Source organism: Canis lupus, chromosome X (assembly GCF_011100685.1).
Source record: "Canis lupus familiaris isolate Mischka breed German Shepherd chromosome X, alternate assembly UU_Cfam_GSD_1.0, whole genome shotgun sequence".
Taxonomy (NCBI): domain Eukaryota; kingdom Metazoa; phylum Chordata; class Mammalia; order Carnivora; family Canidae; genus Canis; species Canis lupus.
Window position 1 is genome coordinate 32,616,990 of NC_049260.1, and position 23,991 is coordinate 32,640,980.

At 39.4% G+C, this 23,991-nt stretch overlaps 1 protein-coding gene across 1 annotated transcript in view; it reads left to right on the top strand.

Annotated features, from left to right (window-relative positions):
• XK (X-linked Kx blood group) overlaps positions 1-19,892 on the top strand; it is a 44,864-nt gene extending 24,972 nt beyond the window's left edge. Inside the window, exon 3 of the mRNA XM_038587165.1 lies at positions 16,032-19,892. Within this exon, the coding sequence (XP_038443093.1) occupies positions 16,032-16,858 (827 nt within the window). The 3' untranslated portion in view covers positions 16,859-19,892. The remainder of the gene's footprint in view (positions 1-16,031) is intronic.
• Positions 19,893-23,991: the final 4,099 nt, after the last annotated feature.

Genomic DNA, 23,991 nt, shown 5'->3' on the forward strand with positions numbered 1-23,991 from the left:
TCTTGTGTCACTTTTGGTTAGTTGTATTTTTCCAGCAATGTTTCCATTTCACCTAAGTTACTGAATTTTTTGGCAAACATTGTTAATAGTATTTCCTTATACGTTTAATGTCTACAGTGATAGTCCCTCATTTCTTATATTGATGGTTCATATTCTTTTTTTTTCCTTGATCAGTCCAGTTTCACTTTGAAACAATATTCTTATAATTATGCATCAGTTAAAAAGCATTTGAGGGAGGTGAAAGTTTTTTTTTATAGCTTTATATCAATTTTGTTGATTTTTTCCAAAAAATCAGCTTTCGTATGTCTACTTATAAAACTATTCTAAAAATAAGAACTTTCGGGATCCCTGGGTGGCTCAGCGGTTTAGTGCCTGCCTTCGGCTCAGGCCATGATCCCTGGAGTCCCGGGATTGAGTCCCGCATCGGACTCCCTGCATGAAGCGTGCTTCTCCCTCTGCCTGTGTCTGCCTCTCTCTCTCTCTCTCTCTCTCCCATGAATAAATAAATAAAATATTTTTAAAAATAAATAAATAAAAATAAACAACTTCCATTTGAGAAAAATATGTACAAATAATAGCATTCCTCATACATTACTGCAAATACCTTCTTAAACACATGTTTAATAGCACTTGGCCTGGTGATGGGCATGTGAAAATACTAAAGATTTTTTTAGAAAGGTGAATTGAATTCACATTTTTATTCATCAAGTGTGACATACTCAATCCTTCCTCCTCCTCTCCAGTCAAAGATTACCCTGACTGCTGAGTGGGGGAATAAAAGGTTGGCCAAAGGCTAGAGATTTGTAGATGAGCAAGGGGAACATGTAGAAAGGGTCAAACTGGCTCACATAGCTCTATTATAATGTGAGTAATAGTCATTGGTATTGCTGGCCTTTTTTATTAAGGCTGATTCTGCAGTTTTTCAGCATGTAGGAGACTGAGAAAGATTTAGAGAGCCAAGCTTTACATTTCCGTAGATAAGTAGTTTTTACTGCTTGCTTCAGATTGGAAGCTATATCTGGTATTTCTAATTGTGCCTAAAGAGACCTAAAAGTAATTTGGAATCAGTGGATAGAATGAAATTGAATTTTCTCTAGGGAAAATAATGTTAAGCATAAATTTAAAGCATCTTATAACAAAGTTATGATATGAACTATATGATAGTGGCATATGTTCATTGTGTTTAGGAAAAAGTAAAATAAATTCATGACTTCAGAATTTCTGAGATTGCCTACTTTGAGTTGAACTTAAGGACATGCAGTTGTTACTGTCTGTTTCTGTGAACATTTTCTGAGTTCTGGTCTATGGACTAGGATCCAAATGACAGGGTGAATTAAAGGATGTACATATGCGCGTGTAAGTAGGGCAATGAATTAGCTAGAAAGAATCTAGAAAACTTGCTAATTCTTTGATTTCAAAGTTCTCTTCATTTTTAAACCTTGTAGAAGTGCATTTGAATTACTTTAGTTAATGCTTGATAAAAAAGGTGGTAATACATTGAGCAAAGAGTTGGTTAACTGGTTCCTTCTCTTTTAAAATAGCAGTGACTGGCAGAACAAATGTGCCATGAAACTCAATTAGTCCAAAGGGAATGGAGATTTCTGGGGCATTCAATTTTCTGATAATCATGGGCCATCCAGAAACCTGTTTTGCTCATGTATTTTTCAGCCTTATATTTGTTAGCTTTCTGTGTCTCTTTGGACGAGATCCCATGTATATTAGAAACATCCTTTTTTTCCCCCATTTTTAAGATCCATTTACTTGATTCAGAAAGGCTCTAGAAGTTCTTTTATACAAAGAGAATAAACAAAAATAAAGACAAAATTAGTACTGATATTTTCCTATTTCTACTTGATGAATAATAGTTGGACATATAATCTTAAATATATTGACATTATTGCCTATAATTTGCAATTACTTTATGGCTCACATCACTTTGAAACAATATTCTTATAATTATGCATCAGTTAAAAAGCATTTGAGGGAGGTGAAAGTTTTTTTTTTATAGCTTTATTCTATAAAATGACCCTCTTTTATCAATTGATTTTGATTGTTACAATCTGCTCACTTGGAAAAATTAGTTACATTAGTATTTATTTTGTCATTTTTTATCACTACTTTCTATCACCTCTTGAGATTATCTTACAATAATAGGCAAGGAATATAGAATTTTAAAGGTGAGGAAATTGTATTGTCCTGTATCAGTGAAGTAATCTAAGATCAGTCTATGTTTCTAAAATAAATAAAGAAAATGTACACACACATACACAAAACCTAGGGCCCAATTTATACATGAAAGAAAGTCCTTTAATTACAAATAATTTTGCTTTTGGGCACCTGGGTGGCTTAGTCTCCTAAGCGTCCAACTCTTGGTTTTAGCTAAGGTCATGATCTTAGGGTTGTTAGATTGAACCCTTCATAGGGCTCCATGCTCACTATGGCATTTACTCGAGGTTTTCTCTCTTTTTTTAATTTCTTATTTATTTATTTATTTATTTATTTATTTATTTATTTATTTAGCAGTTTCAAAGGCTAGGCTTTTTTTATTTTAATTTTTTTTGTATATTTTTATTTTATTTTATTTTATTTTATTTTATTTTAATTTATTTTTATTGGTGTTCAATTTACTAACATACAGAATAACCCCAGTGCCCGTCACCCATTCACTCCCACCCCCCGCCCTCCTCCCCTTCTACCACCCCTAGTTCGTTTCCCAGAGTTAGCAGTCTTTACATTCTGTCTCCCTTTCTGATATTTCCCACACATTTCTTCTCCCTTCCCTTATATTCCCTTTCACTATTATTTATATTCCCCAAATGAATGAGAACATATAATGTTTGTATTTTTATTTTAAATTTGACTCCTTGTTTCTTTTTTTTAATACATTTATTTTTTATTGGTGTTCAATTTGCCAACATATAGCATAACACCCAGTGCTCATCCCATCAGGTGCCCCCCTCAGTGCCCGTCACCCAGTCACCCCCACCCCCCACCCACCTCCCTTTCCACCACCTCTTGTTTGTTTCCCAGAGTTAGGAGTCTGTCATGTTCTGTCACCCTCACTGATATTTCCCACTCATTTTCTCTCCTTGAAAGATCAAGGATGGTGCACTGTTTGGGACATGCTTGTAGCATATGGCTTGGTAAATGAAGAAGCTATGTTACACTGGCTTGGATACATTATTTTTTATTTAACAGTAAATCCTTGTTACTGCCTAACTTATTCAACAAGTGTCTGTTGAATACCGACTGTGTGCCAGGCATCAGTTAACAAAACAGAATCTTTGTTTCGGTTGAGCTTGTATTCTATTAGGGACATGAACTTGACATATTTCTCTTTTACCTAAAAGAAGAGCACTGGGTAATTGGAAAATTGCTTAAATATGGGCTCATTGAAGTTAGCGGTTATTTTATTTATTTATTTATTTATTTATTTATTTATTTATTTATTTATTTATTTAGTATGTATGTATGTATGTATGTATTTATTTATTTATTTATTTATGAACGAATGATAGACATAGAGAGAGATAGGCAGAGACACAGGAGGAGGGAGAAGCAGGCTCCATGCCGGGAGCCCGACGCAGGACTCGATCCCGGGACTCCAGGATCGCGCCCTGGGCAGAAGGCAGGCACTAAACCACTGAGCCACCCAGGGATCCCTGAAGTTAACGGTTATTTTAAATTTTGATTACTAACCATTTTACTTGCATACGTCCAAACTCATCAAATTGTACACATTAAGTATGTGTAGTTCTTTGTATACAAATCATACATCAACTAAAGCTGTATAAGATTACTACAGCTTGTTTTCTTCTTACCCTGAGATTGACTTAGGTGTATTGTATTGACTTTGCCCCAGTATGGAAGTTGCTTAAACCTCTTCTCTATGTTAGATGTCTGTGTTTGAATTGTATAATGCTTTCATCAGCCTGTAACCAGATGAATTTATTTAGCCGTTGCAAATCCAACAAGGAAGTGATGATATATATATTTTTCTTCACCAAAGAGCATTTCTCAGCTATACTCAGTATAGCATACAGAGCTGTTATAGCAGTCTAAACAGTGGTCTATAAGATTATGTAATGGTGTATGTCAGTGTATATGTCAATACGAAGTCTGTAAGACTTGAGGATGGGTTCATATCCATTCCTCCTAAATTGAAATCACCTCTGAATGCACTGGGGGGAAAATGCTCTTGTGTACCATCAAGACTTTTAATCCATGCTTGGCTTTTGTCTGGGTGTAGGCTTTGATTTTCTTTTCGGATTCTGTGGCCATAATCCAGTGGAAGTTACCTAATGCTACTCATTGGGAAGGAACCTTCCCCTCTGCCCAGCATATAAGAGTGTGTTGTCAAGGTTGTTTTTGGATTCACTGGAGGATGGCAGTGCTGCTTATATAGCTTATCAGGTTTCCTTCTAGAGCCTGTGGTTGAGGAATCCTGCACAGGACCTTTTGATTCCACATCCACATATCTGCAAAGTAGATTTTGATAGTACAGCTTAGAGTTGGGGGCACTGAGCTGGTACAATCACACACAGAAGGAGAACAGATGTCTTCTTTGCAAAGTCCAAGCCATTTATTTATCCACTGTTTATTATTTATATTCTGAATATTTCTAAAGGTTTTCGTGTTATTTACAACCCATAAGCACATACAAAATAAGGCCACTAAATAAGAAGAACAGAAAAGCATTTGAAAGGAGGGAAGAGAAGATAGATTTGGAAGAAAATTATACTGAGGATTATTGTGGGAGTTGAAAAGACTAGTGGAGGTAAGGATGTGTGTACAAGTATTTGTGTGAGTGTCTATGGCTCAACTGTTGGCAAAGGCAGAAAATGGAAGAGATTATTTCCGTTGTGGAGGGTCAAATGGCCATGCCTGATTATTTACAAAGCTCTCTGTACATGAGTGTGTTTTAAGAAGGTTTGGTGTGTCTTGCCAAGTTGAGAAGGTGCAGCAAAATGCAGAACTTCTGTCTTGGGGTTCTGAGTGGTCCTGCTACCATTTTGCTGTTAGATAACCTGATGTAGGGGCCCACACATGGATGGATCAGGTACTAAATTCCTTTGGCCATGGAGGGCAAAGGTTTTCTTTTCTGTAGCTCAACTCACTAATACCTCTTCTCTCTGCCTGAAGCAGAAAGATAAGGAAGTTGGTAGGACAGATAGAGGAACCTGCCTCACTTTTTTTCCAATCATTTTTTGGGCCTTGGGAGGTAATTCGCAGAAATTAGCTTAGGGCAGTGATGCCTACCCACTCCCAGCATGATTTCAGGAAGTCTTCATATAGAGAATTCTCACATAGTAGAAAATAGATATGAAATTTGGGCTTGGTGGAAGCAAGGAAGAATTGGACAACTCCCCAAATACTCAGAAGGGATTCTCCACACTCCTTGAGGCCCTGGGCAGTTTGAAAGGTGGTAGGGTCCTGCTTCTTGTCTCCCATCCATAAAGGAGATGAGAAGTGAAGCTAAGAGCACTGCTAGGGAAATGGACCTTATTATGTTTATTTAGGCAGAATTGCCTTCTGGTTAAGACACCAAGACTCTAGAGCAAGACTTCTTGGGTTTGAATTTTAGCTCTGCTAGTTGAGTGATTTCTGGGAAGTTATTTAGCATCTTCATGTATCTGTTTTCTCATCTGTATATTGAGGATAATAAGAGTATTTATTTTATTTTTTATTGAATTGTTAGGATGAAGTGATTAGTACCTGTAAAGTGCTTATTACTCTAGTCCCTGGCACAAAGTAAAAGTACAATAATTTTTCTGAACATAAAAGATGAGCTGGAGGAGATTTTTATCATCCAGTTTCCTTAGGCAAGAAATCAGAATATTTGGGGGAGAAAACTAGCAAAATCATGCAGGATCTCTGGGGATTATAGACAGTAATAATCACATCACGAGTGCTATGAATGATGGGCCATAATATTTGTTCTGACAATTCTGAATACTAGATGAGATATAAATATGTATTGAAAGTCCTCAATTTCTGATGAAACATCTGGTAAACTGGCAAGTGTTCAAGTGAGACTTTAGTAGTAGTAAGGTCTTAGTCACTAGAACTTTAAAATGTATTTTACAGTATTAGGGTGTATCCCTGTATCTTCATGCTTCCATGTGGGATCATTTTCATTGGGCCCAACATACCAACTTAATTATTTTCTTTAGAGCAGGTCTGCTGGTGACAAATTCCCTCATTTTTGTTTTGTCATAATATGTCCTTCTTTTACCTTCATATTTGGGTATGGAAGTCTGCTTGAGATCATTTTCTTCCTACTTTGAGATGCTCATTCCTTTGTTTTCTGGCTTCCATTATTTCTGTTGAGATGCCAATATCCTTGTTGCTTCTTTGAAATTCATCTGTTTGCTCGCTTGCTTGCTTTTTAAGGTTATCACTTTGACTTTAGTGTTCAGCAAATTTAATATTATATGCTTACTGTAGTTTTAATATTTATCCTACTTGGGTTTTAGTTTTATATTTCAGCAGTTTGGGAAAATTTTTTTTTGGATCTAATTGGTGCAGAGTTTATTCTTAATCCAGGCATAGTTTACAATTAGGTTTACTTTGCATTATCTTGAAGAAAGCATAGGGTTATCGTATAAGAGGTTGTAGCCAAGCGTTTGTTGTTTTTTTATTTGAAAAACAGTTATGTACTTTAAAATACTCATTTATCTGCCATGCTTTGAAAATTTATTCACCCAATCAAAGCCTTAAAGAGCTAATAAAATTCCTTTTAAGTGGAACGTCCTTGAAACTATCAGGGCAATATAGTTTTTCCAAATATTCTACCATAATTTAAATTCTAATAATTTAGACCATTACTCTTCAAATTATGATGGCTCATTCAGGTTTTTATGTATATACATTTTAGTATTCCACTCATAAGTTAGCATTTGTAAAAGGTATTTATTTTCTTGTTCTTTATCTTTTGCAATAGAGATTTTTATAGGAGAAGAGGCAGAAAATATGTTAGGGATTAAGTTGTGCTCATGTATGGTATGTATTTCCTCTGATTTTTGTGATAAAAGCTGTGTTTTGAGGGGACCATGTGAAATGAGAAACTAGGTAAAGATGGTTGAAGATGATCCATGTTTCCTTTTTAAAATCCTGGCAAATACCAGAGTGGCACCTTCCAATGGAGCTGTGGTCTTCTTCTGTAGCACTTGCAGCCTGAGGACAAGCTGTTTGAGGTCAGCCAATTAGGGTGACCGTTTTTTGAAAGATTCAGTAAGGATGTGCTTAAGGCTGTCACTGAACATTCCACAAGCTTGCTTATTTCTCTCTCGGGCTGTACATCTGTGTTGTTTTGTGTTCAGGTCAAGTTCTGTGTAACAAGGTCATGTTTTCTGACTTCTTTGTAACTTGCTGCCTTTATGTTTCTGAGATTGAAACACAAAAGAAGTGGCTTTGCTGAGTGAGTGGCCTGTTTCTGTGGGGAGTTTGGAAAAATTCTTAGCCTTCATTTCTTTAAATATTGCTTCTGATTCGTTCTTTTTCTTTTTTCTTTTTCCCTATCCCCTGACATTTCACTTTCCCATAAGTCTCTTATCCTTTTTGTTTCTCCATTTTCTTCTGACTTGCCTTCTGCCTGGCAACTAATTATCTTATGGCTATTTGTAATCTATTAAAACTGCTTGTTGATTTTTAAATTGTAGTTACTGTATTTTTCAGTTCTATCATTTTCAGTTCAGTTTTTTTAAGATTTTTATTTATTTATTTACGAGAGATACAGAGAGAGAGAGAGAGAGAGAGAGAGAGAGAGAGAGGCAGAGACACAGGCAGAGGGAGAAGCAGGCTCCATGCAGGGAGCCCAATGTGGGACTCGATCCCAGGTCTCCAGGATCAGGCCCTGGACTGAAGGCGGCACTAAACCGTTGAGCCACCCGGGCTGTCCCTTCAGTTTTTTTGGTTTCTTTTTGTCCCTTCAGTTTTTAAGATAGTTTCCAGTCTCTGATAAATTCTCCATTTTCTCATATAACTTTGTGAACATATTAATTACAGATATTTTTAAGTCCATGTCAGGTAATTCCACTATCTGTATCACCTATTGGTCTATTTTTAATCATCTGTTTTCATTCTTGGGTTTTGATCATTTCTTGGTTTTGTTGTTGGCATGCCAACTTATTTTTAATGAAATGTCAGTTATTTATATTAAAAATAGAGATAATTTGAGACTCTGGATGAATTATCTTTCTCCAGGAAGATTTAACTTTTATTTTTTTGAGAGAGAGAGTAGGGATGGCAGGAGGTGAGCAGAGAAGGGCAGAGGGAGGGAGAGAGAATCTTAAGCAGGCTGGATGCCCAGTGTAGAGCCTGTCACGCAGCTCGATCCCATGGCCCAAGACCATGACCTGAGCCAAAATCAAGAGTTGGACTGAGCCACCCAGGCACCCCTGGGAAGATTTTTTTCTTTTTTTCTTTTCTTTGTATATTTTTTATTGGAGTTCTGTTTGCCAACATATAGTGTAACACCCAGTGCCATCCTGTCAAGTGCCCCCCTCAGTGCCCATCACCCAGTCACCCCAACTTTTGTTTATAGCAGGTAATTAGATTAGATACAGTTCAGTGTGATTCGGTTACAACTTGAGTTGGTTGAATTCTGTACTTCAGTGTTTGTGAGGGCTGATCTATTTCTGGTCACTTTTACTTCTAGCATCTAGTCTTTTGGGTTCCCACCATAAAGCTTTCAGTATATACTAAGATCATTACAGGGCCCAAATGTCAAGATTTGCTCCCACACTCACCAGCTTTGAGATACTGCTGAAAGCTGTGTTCAGAGTCTTAGTCTCTTAGTACCCACTATCATATGGGCAAATACCTTAAGGGGAAAAGCAGCTTCAGAATTTTTTCTTGGGACTTTTCTTTGAGATCTTGGACCCAGAAGTACTCACTACTTTGGTAGATCTCTGATGCTTTCGAATGGATGTTTTTCCAGTTGTTCTGGGCAGAAATATTGGACCAAAACAAACTAATCTACTATTGCCAGCATGAAAATCCTCTTTTTGCTTTTTAATGCCGTTTTTTAGGGAATTAAAAAAACGAAAGATAGAATTGTACTTTTTAAAAAAGATTTATTTATTTCTTTATTTATGATAGATGAGAGAGAGAGAAAGAGAGAGAGAGAGAGAGAGAGAGAGAGAGAGAGGCAAAGACACAGGAGGAGGGAGAAGCAGGCTCCATGCAGGGAGCCTGATGTAGGAGTTGATCCTCGGTCTCCAGGATCACGACCTGAGCCTAAGGCAGGTGCTAAACTGCTGAGCCACCCAGGGATCCCGTACTTTTTTTTTTTTTAATGTTCATTGATGTCTCTGGGTAAGGCTAATATATTATTCTTAAATTAGTCTGTGCAGATCTGGCCTTCAAATTTTGTTAAACTTTTTAGGATACGTATGGGACAGTGTGAAATCTATTATGAGTGTGTTCTACATTTAGGAACTACAAGCAACTAAGGAGATAGACAAATGACCAATAAGCACGTGAAAAGATGCTTGACATCATTAGTCACCAGGAAAATGTAAATCAAAATCACAATGAGATACTACTCCACACCCACTAGGACGGCTAGAATCAAGAAGTTAATAATAAAAATTCAAGTCAATAACAAATATTGGCAAGGATGTGGAGAAATTGGAACCCTCATATACTGCAGATGGGGTTATAAAATGGTGCAGTTGCTCTGGAAAGCAGTATGGCAGTTCCTCAAACAAATATAAAATTACCATGTGACCCAGCATATGATAGACGGAAGAGAACATATTTGTACATGAATGTTCATAACAGCACTGTTCTCAATAACCAGAAATAATCTAAATTTATAACAACTGATGAATGAATTTTTAAAATGCAGTTTATCCATACAATGGAGTATCATTCAACCATAAAAATAAATGAAGGCCTGGGACACCTGGGTAGCTCAGCAATTGAGAATCTGCCTTTGGCTCACGGTGCGTTCCTAGGGTTCTGTGATGGAGTCCCACATCAGGCTCCTGCAGGGAGTCTGCTCTCCCTCTGCCTGTGTCTCTGCCTCTCTCTCTGTGTCTCTCATGAATAAATAAAAGAATCTTTCTTTAAAAAAACACAAGGATCCCAGGGTGGCTCAATGGTTTAGCGCAGCCTTTGGCCCAGGGCATGATCCTGGAGTTCCGGGATCGAGGCCCACATTGGGCTCTCTGCATGAAGCCTGCTTCTCCCTCTGCCTGTGTCTCTGTCTCTGTCTCTCTCTCTGTGTCTCTCATGAATAAATAAGTAAAATCTTAATAACAAAACATGAATGAAGGCCTGATACGTGCTGCAGTATAGATGAACTTTGAAAACATTATGCCAAGTAAAAGAAACCAGTCACAAAAGACACCTATTACATGATTTCATTCCCATGAAAGTCCAGAATTGGGAAATCCATAGAGACACAAAATATGTTAGTGGTTGCTTAGGGCTGAGTAGGGGAGGGGGCTTAGAAAAATGAGAGCTAATGGGCACTGGGTTTCTTTCTGATGTGATAAAAATGTACTAAAATTGACTCTGGTGATGGTCATACATATCATGAATCAACTTTTAAAAAACCCCACTGAATTGTATACTTTAGATTGTGAGTTGTGTGGTATGTGAATTCTGTCTCAATAAAGCCATTAAAACAAAGTACCAAAGCAATATTTGTGGTAGCAGCTGGGGAGGGAGGGTGGCAGATGTGGATACAAGCTCATGGTGATGATGAGCTCTCTGCTTTTCAACTTCTTTATTAACAGTTTGTTAACCAGTTGTCAGAGCCTAGGGTGGAGTTAGAGCAGAACACTGGGAAAAAAATAAAGTAGAACACTGAGTTCTAGAGTAAGTGGTCAGGTCAGGTATCACTCCAGGGAGTAAGCTGTGGAATCCTACAAGAACAGTGAGCTGGATAACTGGCCAGGAAAATCCAGCAGTGCCAAGATCATCCAAAATGATCTTGCTTCTTCTTGGGCCCCATATGCTGAAGCAGTACTTAGCTTCCTTAGTTAAGCCTTTGGTCAGAGAATAATGTACTGTTCCTACAGCTCCTTGTTTTGCAGGCGTCTCATGTACCTCAAAGAGAATTTTTTTAGAACATAGACTTGAATCTCAAAGACATTTTCTAATTTGGATCTGACTTCTCAGGAAATGTTGGAAACAGGTGCAACTTCTTGATTGAGAAAGGCACATGGAAGCAGATGTAGTTGCATAGGACGCCCATAACCACAGAAATCACCCTCTGGTAAGGGGCTTTGGGAGCTCTCGTTGCTCAGTTCAATTATAATTCTGTGAGAGATGTGGAACTTTAATTCCAGATTCAGTGGTGAAAAAAGGCTGTTCACAGGTTGTGCAATTTTTAATTCATTTATTCATTCATTCACTCAGTATACATGTATCTGTTACCCACTATGTGCCAGTCTTGGTTCCAGGTGCTAGTGATAAAAAAATCTGTATGAAACAGTAGCTACACCAAGGAAATGGCACCCAACCCAAGATATCTGGCAATGAAATAAAAGTCTGCATAGGTGGCTGGCTGTGAGATCTCACTAAAGGGGTGTTTCATTGAGCTTGGAAGAGTCTTGGAAGCCTTTAGCACTACTGAATGAATGTAGTTGCATAAAGGCCAAGGAAAAGCATCGTTGATGACTTCACACTTTAACTGAACCTTGAAGAACAAGTAGGGTTTATCCAGGCAAAGAGAAAAGGAAGGCTGGTGACAGAGAAAGAAAGGGGTTATGATCCTGTGGCAAGAACCATATGAGAGTCAACAAGTGACAGGACTAAAAAGGAAAGAAGAAAAGAACTTAGAGCAATACTTCTCCAACTGGATTGGTCATACAAATCACCCTGAAAATCTTGTTAAAATATGAATTTGGATTCGCTGGGTCTGAGTTGGGGCACTTCTAACAAATTCCTAGTCAGTGTCACTGCTGCTGGTCTGTGAGCCCCGCAGAACAGCAGGAGTAGAGATCAACTTGGCTGTGACGGGACAGGAAGATGAGAAGTTCTACTCTAACACAGAGCTTTCTGGATAGGGTGATCTGGGGTGATGGTCTAACAGGTTGTTAGAGGAAGCATTGGAGGAGCTTTCAGGAAAATAAGTTTTGTTCTGTTTGTGGTTTTGTTTTGCGGCACCTAGAAGATATCTAAGAAGAGAAACCTAGTAGGCCCTTGTATAGGAGAACATAAAACCATGGTTCCTAAGCATGAGAGAAAGATGTGCCTATGAATGAAACTGAAAAGAGGCTGCCAGGAAAGCAGGAGGATGATTAGGAGCAAACAGTGTGATCACTTCTACAGGAGAGGTTTCGAGGTGTGAGTAAGCAACATCCCGTGTTATAGAGAGATCAGGAAGCAGTAAGACCAGAATCCAAACTGCAAGAGGTTGAAGAATAAAGAGTGAGTGTTTTGATTAGATGTAGCTCAAGAGGGTTAACCCAAAGTGTCAAGGAAAGTCCAGTAGAAGATGGAAAGAAGTACAGGGTGAAGGAGACATCCTTCCTCTCTTTCTCCCACACCCCCCCTTTCCCTTCCCTTCCTTTCTTCTTCCTTCTCCCTCCCTTCCTTCCTCCTTTCCCTTTCCCTTTCCCTTTCCCTTTCCCTTTCCCTTTCCCTTTCCCTTTCCCTTCCCCTTTCCCTCCCTCCCTCCCTCCCTCCCTCCCTCCCTCCCTCCCTCCCTTCCTTCCTTCCTTCCTTCCTTCCTTCCTTCCTTCCTTCCTTCCTTCCTTCCTTCCAGCATTATTATTATTACAGCATTTTTGCAACAGGAGAAAAGACCAAGAAGATACTATAATGAATCTCCTCTTATCCATCACACAGCTTCTACAATTATGTTGGTTTTTGCAAATGAGGGATGGTTTTTTAGATGCAGCTGACTTAGGCATATTCATACACTCAAGGAAAAGAACCCAGATAGAGGGGCAGCTGCAACTTTAGAAGAGAAAGATGATAATTGATGGAGCAAGGTTTTTGAGAAGGAGGCAAGTGGCAGAGTGTAATACAGTTAAAGATCCTGGCTCCAGATAGTAAAGAAAGCACTATTCAGCTACTGGATTGAAAGAGAAAGAGATAAAAAGTACCGCCTTTCAGAAATCTGGTCAAAATTCCGATTTTCAGAAGCTTCCTATGCTAACTCCTTCAGTTGCCCTCTGCCACCGTAAAAATCACTCCATATTCCTTTAGGACGCCTTGGTTTACCTCCTTGAAGTCAGTCATTAATTTTGGGGGAAAATATCTATTCCACCTAAACATTTTGCAAGGTTAGTCATTTTATATGAAGATCCAGTATCCATAGAGAGTAGTCACATATAGAATTCCCCTCCGAAGAGGAATCCTGGGAAATAAAATATTCTTCATCACTTAACATGGAGATTCAGTTTTTGGTGTCATCAGGAAATGGGTAAATTCATGCCTATTAACAATTTTTTTTCTCTGTGAAATAGAAAAATCTTGTTTGGAAGGAGATTATTTGGCAGGAATTGAGTGGGAAGAAGCTCTGAGTGTGGCAAGATTTTGGAATAGTGCCAGAGCCTTCTATTCAGCTTTACCTAAAGTGATGTCTTGCCTTCTAATGAAGGATGAGAACAGAATGCCCCCCCCCCACACTCATAGAAAATGAGAATAGGATTATTAAGGGATGTTAGACTTCTATGAAGTACCACTTCAATGGGCAGGATGGCCAGTGGATCCCCTTTTATGTTACCTGTGGGAAGATAAGGTTGGGAAGTGGCTTCAGAGAGCTTCTCTCCACTTACCTCTGAATAAGTAGGTATTTGCATGAGCATCACCCTAAACCATTCATTAGATAACAGCTTAAATCAAGAGGTAGAAATGTGCATTCCAAGCATTTTGTACAAGCTTCTTGTCTTCCAAGTACATCTCTCTTCTGGGACCCCTCTCTATCTGTGACATTTTGCAGTGAGCACCCAACAGTGGGAGGGACAATTGAAGTCAGTGATTTTAAGACACTTTCTTTGCATTCTCAGAAAGTTTTACTAGGTGACTGCCACTGAGCACCAACTGGGTAATCACTAGCTCATTCTCTTCATAGAAAAAGAAATACAATTTGGAAATAATTGACCTAATGAGAAAAATGGATAAATGCTTAAAAAATTGTTTGGGTCATTGTATTACTAAGTACCAAAAATATAACAATATAAATATTATATGTGTATGAATACACAATTTACATTTTAATTATTTATGCTTAGCTCATCTTCTGCAGATGAAGTATGTTTCTTGTAGTGGGAAAAACATAAGGACTTAAAGAAAAGGATTCAACATTAGATCCTTAGGGCATAGAAATTTGTAAAAATAGAAAATATATAAAACATATAAAAATACATCGCTGATATGTACTGCTTTACAACACTCCACTGAATTAGCCTCTCAGGAAAAATAATTCAGTCCAATTGCTGCCCATCTCCTCCTGTGGTAGTGTTTCTATCTTTTAAATTTGATTAGTAGATGACAGTCTTTCCAGTGAGTGATTTTGATGATTTCAGTCAGTGCCAAAAGACTGAAAAAACTGATGCTTTGAGTAAAATTGAGCTTCTCCCAGGCAAAGAAGTACCAAGGCTTCAGAGCTTTCATGTCCACCAAATATAGATGGTTTCCCATTGATTTGGAACTTAAATAAGGAAAAAGCCCTTAATTCCCACACATTTCAAGTTACACATTCAAGTAGAGGCAGTTATGTTATATGGACACTGAACCTTATAAAGCAGACATTGGAAAGTATTATCATCTCAATTTTATGGATGAGAAAATGGAACCCAAAGAGATTACCATTTCCCTAGTGTCACCTGGTGGGCTAAGACTAAACCAGAGCCAGACACTTGGTCCCTTACCACCAAGCCCTGCCTCCAGGTGCTCCTTGATCCAGTATGTGAAGGTTCTGCCAGCCTGTCATAAGTGATCATATTTCAGTTTCAACCACACAATTTGTGTCCATGGATTGGCAGCACGTTTCTCAGACTGTAGCTCACAACCACCATTGTCATGCTCTCGAACACGGTATCATGGCCCGTTTAAATGAGCCATATCTTGTCCCCACCCCAAACTTCTGCTTTGTATAAACTGGATAAACCCATTAGCCACAGGTCATTTCAAGAAATAAGCAGCTAGCATTGAGACTTCTTCAAACACTAAGGCCTTTCAGCCTAAGACAAGATGCCCAGTAACAGTGAGGTTCTCATTTCTTCAGCAATCTGTGGTTAAGGGTCTTAAATGTCACTGAAGAGTAACGAAAAGTGAGCATTCTATAGTCAGCATAGAAACTGAACTATCTGTTCCCCTGCAGATAGAGAGGAACTCACAGAGCAATTTATTACTGAGACCTTTCCGTCTGTGTACCTACTACTGGTACATGTTGAGAGATGCCAAGACGACGCGTCAGACGTGGTCATTCTTGACTCCTCTAGAGCGTATAAGGGAGGAAAGAGAGCACAGCCTGTAAAGGACCTTACATATTATTCAGACAGAGCAACATGGAGTTAGGAAGATGCTTCAATTCTAGTTGACCCTTAAGCAGACCCTGAGACAAGGATCTGAGTGCACATGTTTTTAGAGGAGGGCATTAAGGAGCACAGGAGAGGGGACTGAGAAGAAGGGAAAGACAACCAATACAGGGAGCATTATTAGACAGCCATCCCCATGGGTGACCAGAAAGAAGCCCTGTGAGGAGACACCAGCAAAGACTATAAGACATAGACACAGGCCTGAGTTAAGCTACCCAAGGCGTGGGGGTGGTTGGGGGGCGGCGCCCAGGTGGTTGGGTTCCAGCTCTTGTCAGGGCTGGACTTGAGTATTGAGGGCTTTCCCAGGGGCACAGAGTCCCTTCCACAGCCCTGGGGCAGAGCAGCCCTCTGAGGCCCTAGAAAAAGCCCTGAGGCACAGTGATCACATGCTGACACCTGGAAATCAGCCTGTGAACTGCAAAGAGAGGGGTCCAAGGAATACTGGGAAGGAAGTGACAGTGTCCATGGTAGCAGGATTCTTGGAGCAGGTGACACTCGACAGTGTTCTTTGTCTCCTCTCCCCAGGTCTCTTCATGGTCCTATCCCTGTTGTCCATTGTGTATGGAGCCTTGCGCTGCAACATCCTAGCCATCAAGATCAAGTACGATGAATATGATGTCAAAGTGAAGCCCCTGGCTTACGTCTGTATCTTCCTCTGGAGGAGCTTTGAGATTGCCACTCGAGTCATTGTCCTGGTCCTCTTTACCTCTGTCCTGAAGGCCTGGGTGGTGATGGTTGTACTTGTCAACTTCTTCAGCTTCTTCTTATATCCCTGGATCCTCTTCTGGTGCAGTGGCTCCCCATTCCCCGAGAACATTGAGAAGGCCCTCAGTCGGGTGGGCACAACCATCGTGCTGTGCTTCCTCACCTTACTGTATGCCGGGATCAATATGTTTTGCTGGTCTGCCGTGCAGCTGAAACTCAACAACCCTGACCTCATCAGCAAGTCCCAGAACTGGTACCGGCTGCTCGCGTACTACATGCTGAGATTCATTGAGAATGCCGTCCTCCTCCTCATGTGGTATCTTTACAAGACCGACATCTATATGTACGTGTGTGCACCTCTGCTGATTCTGCAGTTGCTCATTGGCTACTGCACAGCCATCCTCTTTATGCTTGTGTTCTATCAGTTCTTCCACCCTTGCAAAAAGCTTTTTTCTTCCAGTGTTTCTGAAGGCTTTCGACAGTGGCTAAAGTGTGTCTGCTGTAACTGTAGGCAGCAGAAAGCCCATGAGTCTGTAGGAAAAACAGATCTCAGGTCAACAGGAGACAGAGATGAGACACCTTCCAGCAGTAAAATAAGTTCTGTGCCCAGCCAGATTCTGAATGCTGATGAGCTCTGCTCTGCTTAATAGGACCGGAGTCTCTCGGGGCTCACACATACTGGTTCTTGGGTTGATCCTTGTACTTCATACAAGAGATGGGCCCCACACAGTTAGCAAAGAGGGAAGTTAGCTCTCAACTCCCTGTGAGTTGCTCCACTTTAGAGAGCTCTTGGGCATGTGGGAACTATGGAGAGAAGCCAGGGAAACCCCTGAGCACTGGAGGGGCAGCTTGTTCTCCCAGGCATTACCAGCCTTTTCATTGACAAGGTCCCCATGCTATCTGAGTTGGGCTGGTTGGATCCATCAGATAGAATGAGGACAGGAGATTTCTTGTTTTCTGAGGTTTTTTCTTTTAACTGCTGGCATAGGTGGCCTTTCATTTTTTTTTTTTTCCTCTGAGCATAGCTTTCATCAAAGAGCTGTTCTCATGACCAGAGAAGGTTACTAGGGTTTTGTCATCAGCAGTATCATTCCTGTCAGAGTGTCCAGAGAGGGCTGTTCATGTCACTTTTTGAATAGACAGATGTTCCATTTTTTCTCATTAGGGCTCTTTGTACATAACCACCTGTAGCCACCTTGGCCTGCAATCTCTGATTGATTCAGAAGTCTAGATTTTGGAGACTTTATTCCCAAGGATCCACAGATGCAAAATTGTATTCTGAATTTGGCTTTAAGCCCTAGAATTTTAGGAAAGTTGTATTCCTTCAATGTGTTCAAGAAATTCTGGATTAAGAGGGTTGTTAAAACATCAAAATGATGTAGACTTTTATAAGCAGAAATCTTACTTTCTCGGGATGATCAAAAATAAATGAATCTGCTGGAAGATAGGTTTAAACCTCTGCAAGGTTCTGTCCCATCCTACAGTTCTGGGAAATTTTTAGTTGAATTTTCTAGGATTTTCTTCCTTAACAAAGAAGAAAAATAAACTCACAGTCTTCTCTTCCCCTCTTCCTCCTTGCCTGTCAGAAAAATTTGAGATAAGGGTTATATTGATTAACTTAAGTTTTTCTAGAAAACTCCACAGAACACTCTTGCCAGGTGTAACTATATGGGGCATTTTAATTGTCATTATTTGAAGGAAAAGGGTCTCCTCTCCCAAGTTAGATACTGACTTCAGAAACTTTTATTTTTTTATTTTTTTCAGAAACTTTTAAATATAGAAATAGATGAAATGGTCAGAGGATTTTTAGTCTTTTTTTTTTTGGATTTTTAATCTTTAACTGAATGTATTTTGATTTGGCATAATTATAAGTTATTTGAATGAGATCTGAAGTTTTATGCTCCTATACTCTCCTGTCTCCAGTATAATTTCTCCTTTAATCTGGAACCATATTTGTTTCATATAAAGATTGTGTAGCATATCCTCAGTTGTCTTGGGAAAATGCCTCAATGTAGTGCCATTATGCCTACCCTAAAAACCTTGATAATGAAATATTTGGAAACTGATGACCTGTCATTGACTAGGCTAGGACATTGCAGTTCAGTCAGGGTTGATGATCTAAAGACCCGTAATGGCTTAACTTTCTGACCTATCCAGTTTCTAATAGGCAGTCTGTCACGAGACAGGTTAAAAATGGTGAGTTTGAGCAGGAATTGTGGTTAGAATTAGACAGGAAGGAGGGTCAGATGTTTCCAACCTTGACTTGGAAGCGTGTCTCAAGAATTATTACAAAATCTGAGCCTTCAAATGCATTTTAAGTCATTTTAACATAAAGGATAGCTAAACATCTTAAATGACCCCAAACCAAACTAACAGTGATGGTCTGTCAGGCTCCCATAACCCAATTATAAGCCACATTTATAAGGACAAAGAGGTTTGGTAACCCTTAATATACAGCTATCCCTGCTGTGAGGCCATGTGTATCCATTCACTTTGGGGGAGAAAAAACACTGTTTTTTTCTGTATTGTAAAAATCTAAGTCATGGTGAACTGAGAATTTTTGTTTTAAAATTTATATTATACCTCTGAAATGGTAAAATTATAGTTCAGACTGCAGAGCTAGGTTGCCCTAAAGACAAACAAGTAAATTCCCTCATGTGTTGAGAACTAAAATGTTTTTCATTTTAATTCCAATTTTTAAAACTCTCAGTGCTTCGTTTAATTAATTGCATGCCATAACTTGTCATGACAGCTGCTCCAACTGAATCACTATCATTTGGCTGAATGGAGGTGAAGTATTTCATCAAAATACATTGAAATAAGATCAATCACATTTAGGCTTTGTCTCTTCATTACTGGAGGCAGTGCAACGTAGAGATCGGCACCTCCCTGTGTAGCTCTGCAAGTTACTTAGTGGCTGTATGCCTCAGTTTCTTCACCCACCAAATCTGGATGATATACTTGCCTGGCCTACCTCACAAGGTTGTTGGAAAGATCAAATTAAATAATAGATGTGAAAATGCTGTGAAAATATGTTAAAGTGCCATACATATTTAAGGAGTTGATACAGTTATTCAAGTCCATAAACAGGTTATTATTATGCTTTTACTGTTAGAAAAGAAACTAGCAGTATCATCCACATGAGTGTCTTGAATGAATACGTTGGCCTTTGACCTCATGGAAGGGCAAGTGTAAATGGTCTTTATTCTTGGAGAGATTGCAGCAGTTGCCCTCTCTCTTGCTGTGGGTTGCTTACAAAAATTAGCACCCAAATACATGATACTTGGAGGAAGACAACCCACTGAAATCTGAGAAACTGCCTCCAATGATCATGAGCTGATCATTTGTGCATCTTTCATCTTTCATGAAGGACATAGTAGCTAGTGTCTTTTGACAGTTGTGCTTTACAAGCTGAATGCCTGGTCTTGTTAGACTTTAATTGAATGCGAGTCTAATCTTTTCAGCCTTGTAAATGGGAAAATAAACATTAAAAATGTCAAATACAGCATTTCCTTGGAAACCACCTTAGAACATTAGTGCTGTGGTTATGAGTGTTATGTGTTAGTACTTCTCAGTCAATAAACTGTGGATGTGAGCTTTTGCAGGCTGCTTCTGTGCAGCCAGTGACTATAACAAATATTGTTTATGTTTCTTCATATAATAAATTAATTTTTCAATTTCCCCTTGTGTTTCATTCCTTACACAGTCCTTTCATGGCTTTTTGATGTCAGGGACGATTTTAAAAACAAATTTGAAAGTGGTTTCATTGTGATTAATTATGGTTTTGTAACCTCACCTGAAAATTCTTTCTGCCAGGATGAGAAAGTGCTAGGATTTGAGAGTGCTAGCATTCTGACTTGCAAGACACCAATGGCTTATAGAATCTTCTCTGTTTTATAAGGCATTCCTTCCATTTGTTGAACCTGCACTGCTGGATACTAAGACTCTGTCTGTTGATTTGCTGTGTGTGATACCAAAAAAAAGAGGCAGTACAAATCCAGATCTCCACTAGACAAACAAATATTATACCGATTCAGAAATATAAGCTTCATATTAACTTAAATAATCTTCATATTAACATAAATAATCAAAGTAAATGACAATCCACAGTTGGAAGAAAAACTATCAGTTATTGATGAGGTCATTTCAGAGCATGAGATAGACATGGATTATTGCAGTAATTTCTTTTCTTCTGAAGATGGCCTTGCAATTTGGAAAGACTTAGCTATAGGTTAAGTCTTTGGAAAGAGAGCTTTTGGCATTCAGTCAACCCCTTGAGAAAACTGAATGTCAAGTATTGCGTTTAAGTAGGTCAATCTAAAAGTACTTCATTCGGTGTTTGTAAATATTTCATTTTGAAATAATTTCAAGCTAATAGAAAAGCCTCAAGAACACTGCAAGGGATTCTTTTTGTATCTTGCACCCAGGTCTACCTATTAATATCTTGCTGTGTTTGCTTTGTCATTCTCACTTGGTCCCTTTTGCCCTTTGTTCTGAAATACTTCAGGGTATGTTTCCTAAGAGCAAAGGCATAGTACAGTGACCGGATTCAGGAAATTTAACATGGATTCAATACTAGTCTTCTAATCTAGCATTCATGTTCCTTTTAACAATGGTACCTATCACTTCATTTGTTTTCACAGAGCTTCCCCAATGATGGGAATCTGCTCAGTCCTCTTCTTGGAGGGTATCTTTATGTAAAGTTAAAAGAGTAAGTTTTAACTTCCCTGTCAACACTGGGACTTTGAAAAGATAGTTGAAGAAAACACTTTCACGTTATCAGTACCACTGAATAGCTTAAAACCATACATTTGGGATGTTTCCTGGTAAACTGGGTGATTTTTGCAGCATACACATTTTAGGCACCACATTTTGCTGCTTCATATGTGAACCTAAAGCTCACTCCTCCCACCCCACTGTGATAGTTCTGTTTTACGGCGTTTAGGCCCAAGTTTGTGAAGATTAGGAAGGAGATGAGGGAAAGAGATGTCATTCCTCTATGGCCATATTTCTCTGGGCACCCGTCTTCCAGGAGACTATGTTCTCTCTGCATATCTTTCCAAATGGGAAAGAGCTCAGAAATGTCAACTATATACTGTAATTAAATGAGTAACATGTTGAGCCCTTTTCTTTTTCTTCCCAGAAAAAGGCACTTCATAACAGCTGAGACCTGGACAGAGTTGGGAATTCAGAAACCTCTCCAATCCTGTCATTCCCCGCACACAGCAAACCCTACCAGACTAGGCCCTTAACCTGCTAAGGAGGTGTGTCTGTTGCAAAAGCCTGCCCTAGGGAATGCTCCACAGCTACTTGTCACCCCCTTTGCATGGTCATTTCTCTGGAAATGATTAGGGCCAAGGAGGTCAGAAGCAGTGTTGGTTTAAGCAGGTTTTGGAAGCCAGAACATCTATGAGGAATATATAGCAGTAGTATGCAGCAGCATCTTTTTGTGGCAGGCTATCAGAAAACCTCCCAGCTGGACTCCTCTGCAGCATACACCCCCATGTGACATGGTTTGCTCCTCCCAAGGAGAGACTCATCCAGATAGATCTTGATATTCTGACTGTGCTTCTGCCTCCCATCCTGAATTAATTCTTTCCCTCTGAATGATGGGTTCCTGATTGAAACCTGATTAGCCTGCTTCCTAGAGCCCTGGGAATATCATCCTCCTTAGACATCTGCATTATGCATACTGGTTTAATTTCTTATCAATCAGCTTCCTATTTTAATTGCCTACACTGTACGGTTAATGAGTCAGGGTTTCAGGAGCCATAGCACTCAAGAAACAAAATAAGATTTAGAAAGTCTGTTTTGGAGTGGGGCTATAAGACCATCCCTGCCAGCACCCCAGTGCAGAGAAGAGTGGTTCCCCAGTGTCACCTTCTTTTAACAAGGTGACTTTAAGTGCACTTAAAGTGAAATTTTTTTTAGAACAATGGTGCGCAGCCGTAGGGCTGCAGACCTCCAAGACTTGGATAGGCATTGCCTTCCTCTACAGTAATGAGATGTTTGCAGGCTAACTAGAAATCTCTGGCACACATTTGTGTGGTTAATTTTCAAACTGATGGGGATGCTGTTGAGAGTGATAGAACAGGACTGATGAAATGCGTTGCTGTATTAAAAGTCACTTTGTCATTATCCTCCCAGCTCCTACCATGAACAGGTATTAAAAATTCAATCACTGTCATGTGGGAGGTGACCTTAAGAGACCTCCTTTGTGGGGTAGTGGAAAGGGAGGTGGGCGGGGGGGTTGGGGTGACTGGGTGATGGGTACTGAGGGGGGCACTTGGCAGGATAAGCACTGGGTGTTATGCTATATGTTGGCAAATTGAACTCCAATTTAAAAAAAAAGAAATATATAAAAAAAGAGACCTCCTTTGTAACTGGAAATGTTGGGAATTACTACCCTAGAAAGCTTTTTTTTCTCTGCTGGAATATTTTCTCAAGTATACGTATAGTGTACTCTTTTCTTTTGGAAATGAAGTTCACATGCAAATCCAAGAGATGAGAAAATATTTTTATTTTTAAAATGTGGGGATCCCTGGGTGGCATAGCGGTTTAGTGCCTGCCTTTGGCCCAGGGTGCGATCCTGGAGACCCGGGATCGAATCCCATGTCGGGCTCCCGGTGCATGGAGCCTGCTTCTCCCTCTGCATGTGTCTCTGCCTCTCTCTCTCTGTGTGACTATCATAAATAAAAAAATAATAATAATAAAAAAATAAAAATAAAATGTGATGTGAGTCTTCTGCCTTCGCAAAGTAAATTATCCACCTTCACACAAAGTACGTCATCAAGGTGAAACACTTTTACACCTTCAAAGCTCTAATATATCCATCAGCATAGTAACTGTCACAATAGTCCAGTGATTTCTGTGCATTGTTCAGTTAACCTCCCAAGTCACCTCCTTGGATTTATTAGGAATTATTATGTCAAGGTACCTGCAGCTACAATTTGTAGAACACCTGATTAAAAGCGGTTTTTAGACAATAGGATTTTGTTATCTGACCTAACAAGAAATCTGGAAAAAGAGATGGTTCAGATTCTAATGGACCCAACAGCTTCAGGCTTTCCAGAGGCTTTCCAGCATCCTTTCTGCTGTCTTCAACCTGTCACCTCATCTTCATGCTTGCCTCCTTGTAATTGCAGATGGCAATCTGTGTCCCACGCATCACATTTACACAACTGAATCCAAAATTAGATGATTTCCCTTTGGGTAGCTCTATTACTTCTGGAAGAAAAAAAAAAAAAAAACTTCCTGGAAGTCTCTCAGCTGCTACGGCAGAACTTCCCTAATTTCTTACTGGCTAGGGTCAAGACACAGCCCCACCTCTAAAGCTGTCCCTGACAAAGAGAATGCAATTACCCTGCTCTCTTACAACTGCCCGGCATTCACCCCCAGGGGCTGGCAAAGGGGCCACCATCCATTAGCTTATGGGAGAAGGAACACCCACAAAAACAGGGTTCTGCTAGCAACAGCAAGGGGGAGAAACAGTCATTTGCTGGGCAACCTGGGGTGTCTTTCTTTAAATTGAAGTATAATTCACATAAAACATTACAGTAATTTCATGTGTACAAAATATTGATTCAACAATGCTATATACATTGCTTGATACCACAATAAGGGTAGTCACAATCTGTCACTGGAATATTATTGACTATATTCCGTGTGCTGTACTTTTCACCTATGAGACTTTATTTTACAATTGGAAGTTTGTACCTCTTAAATCCCTTTATTCCTCTCACCCCCCCCCCCCAATCCTCCTCTCCTCTGGCAACTGCCA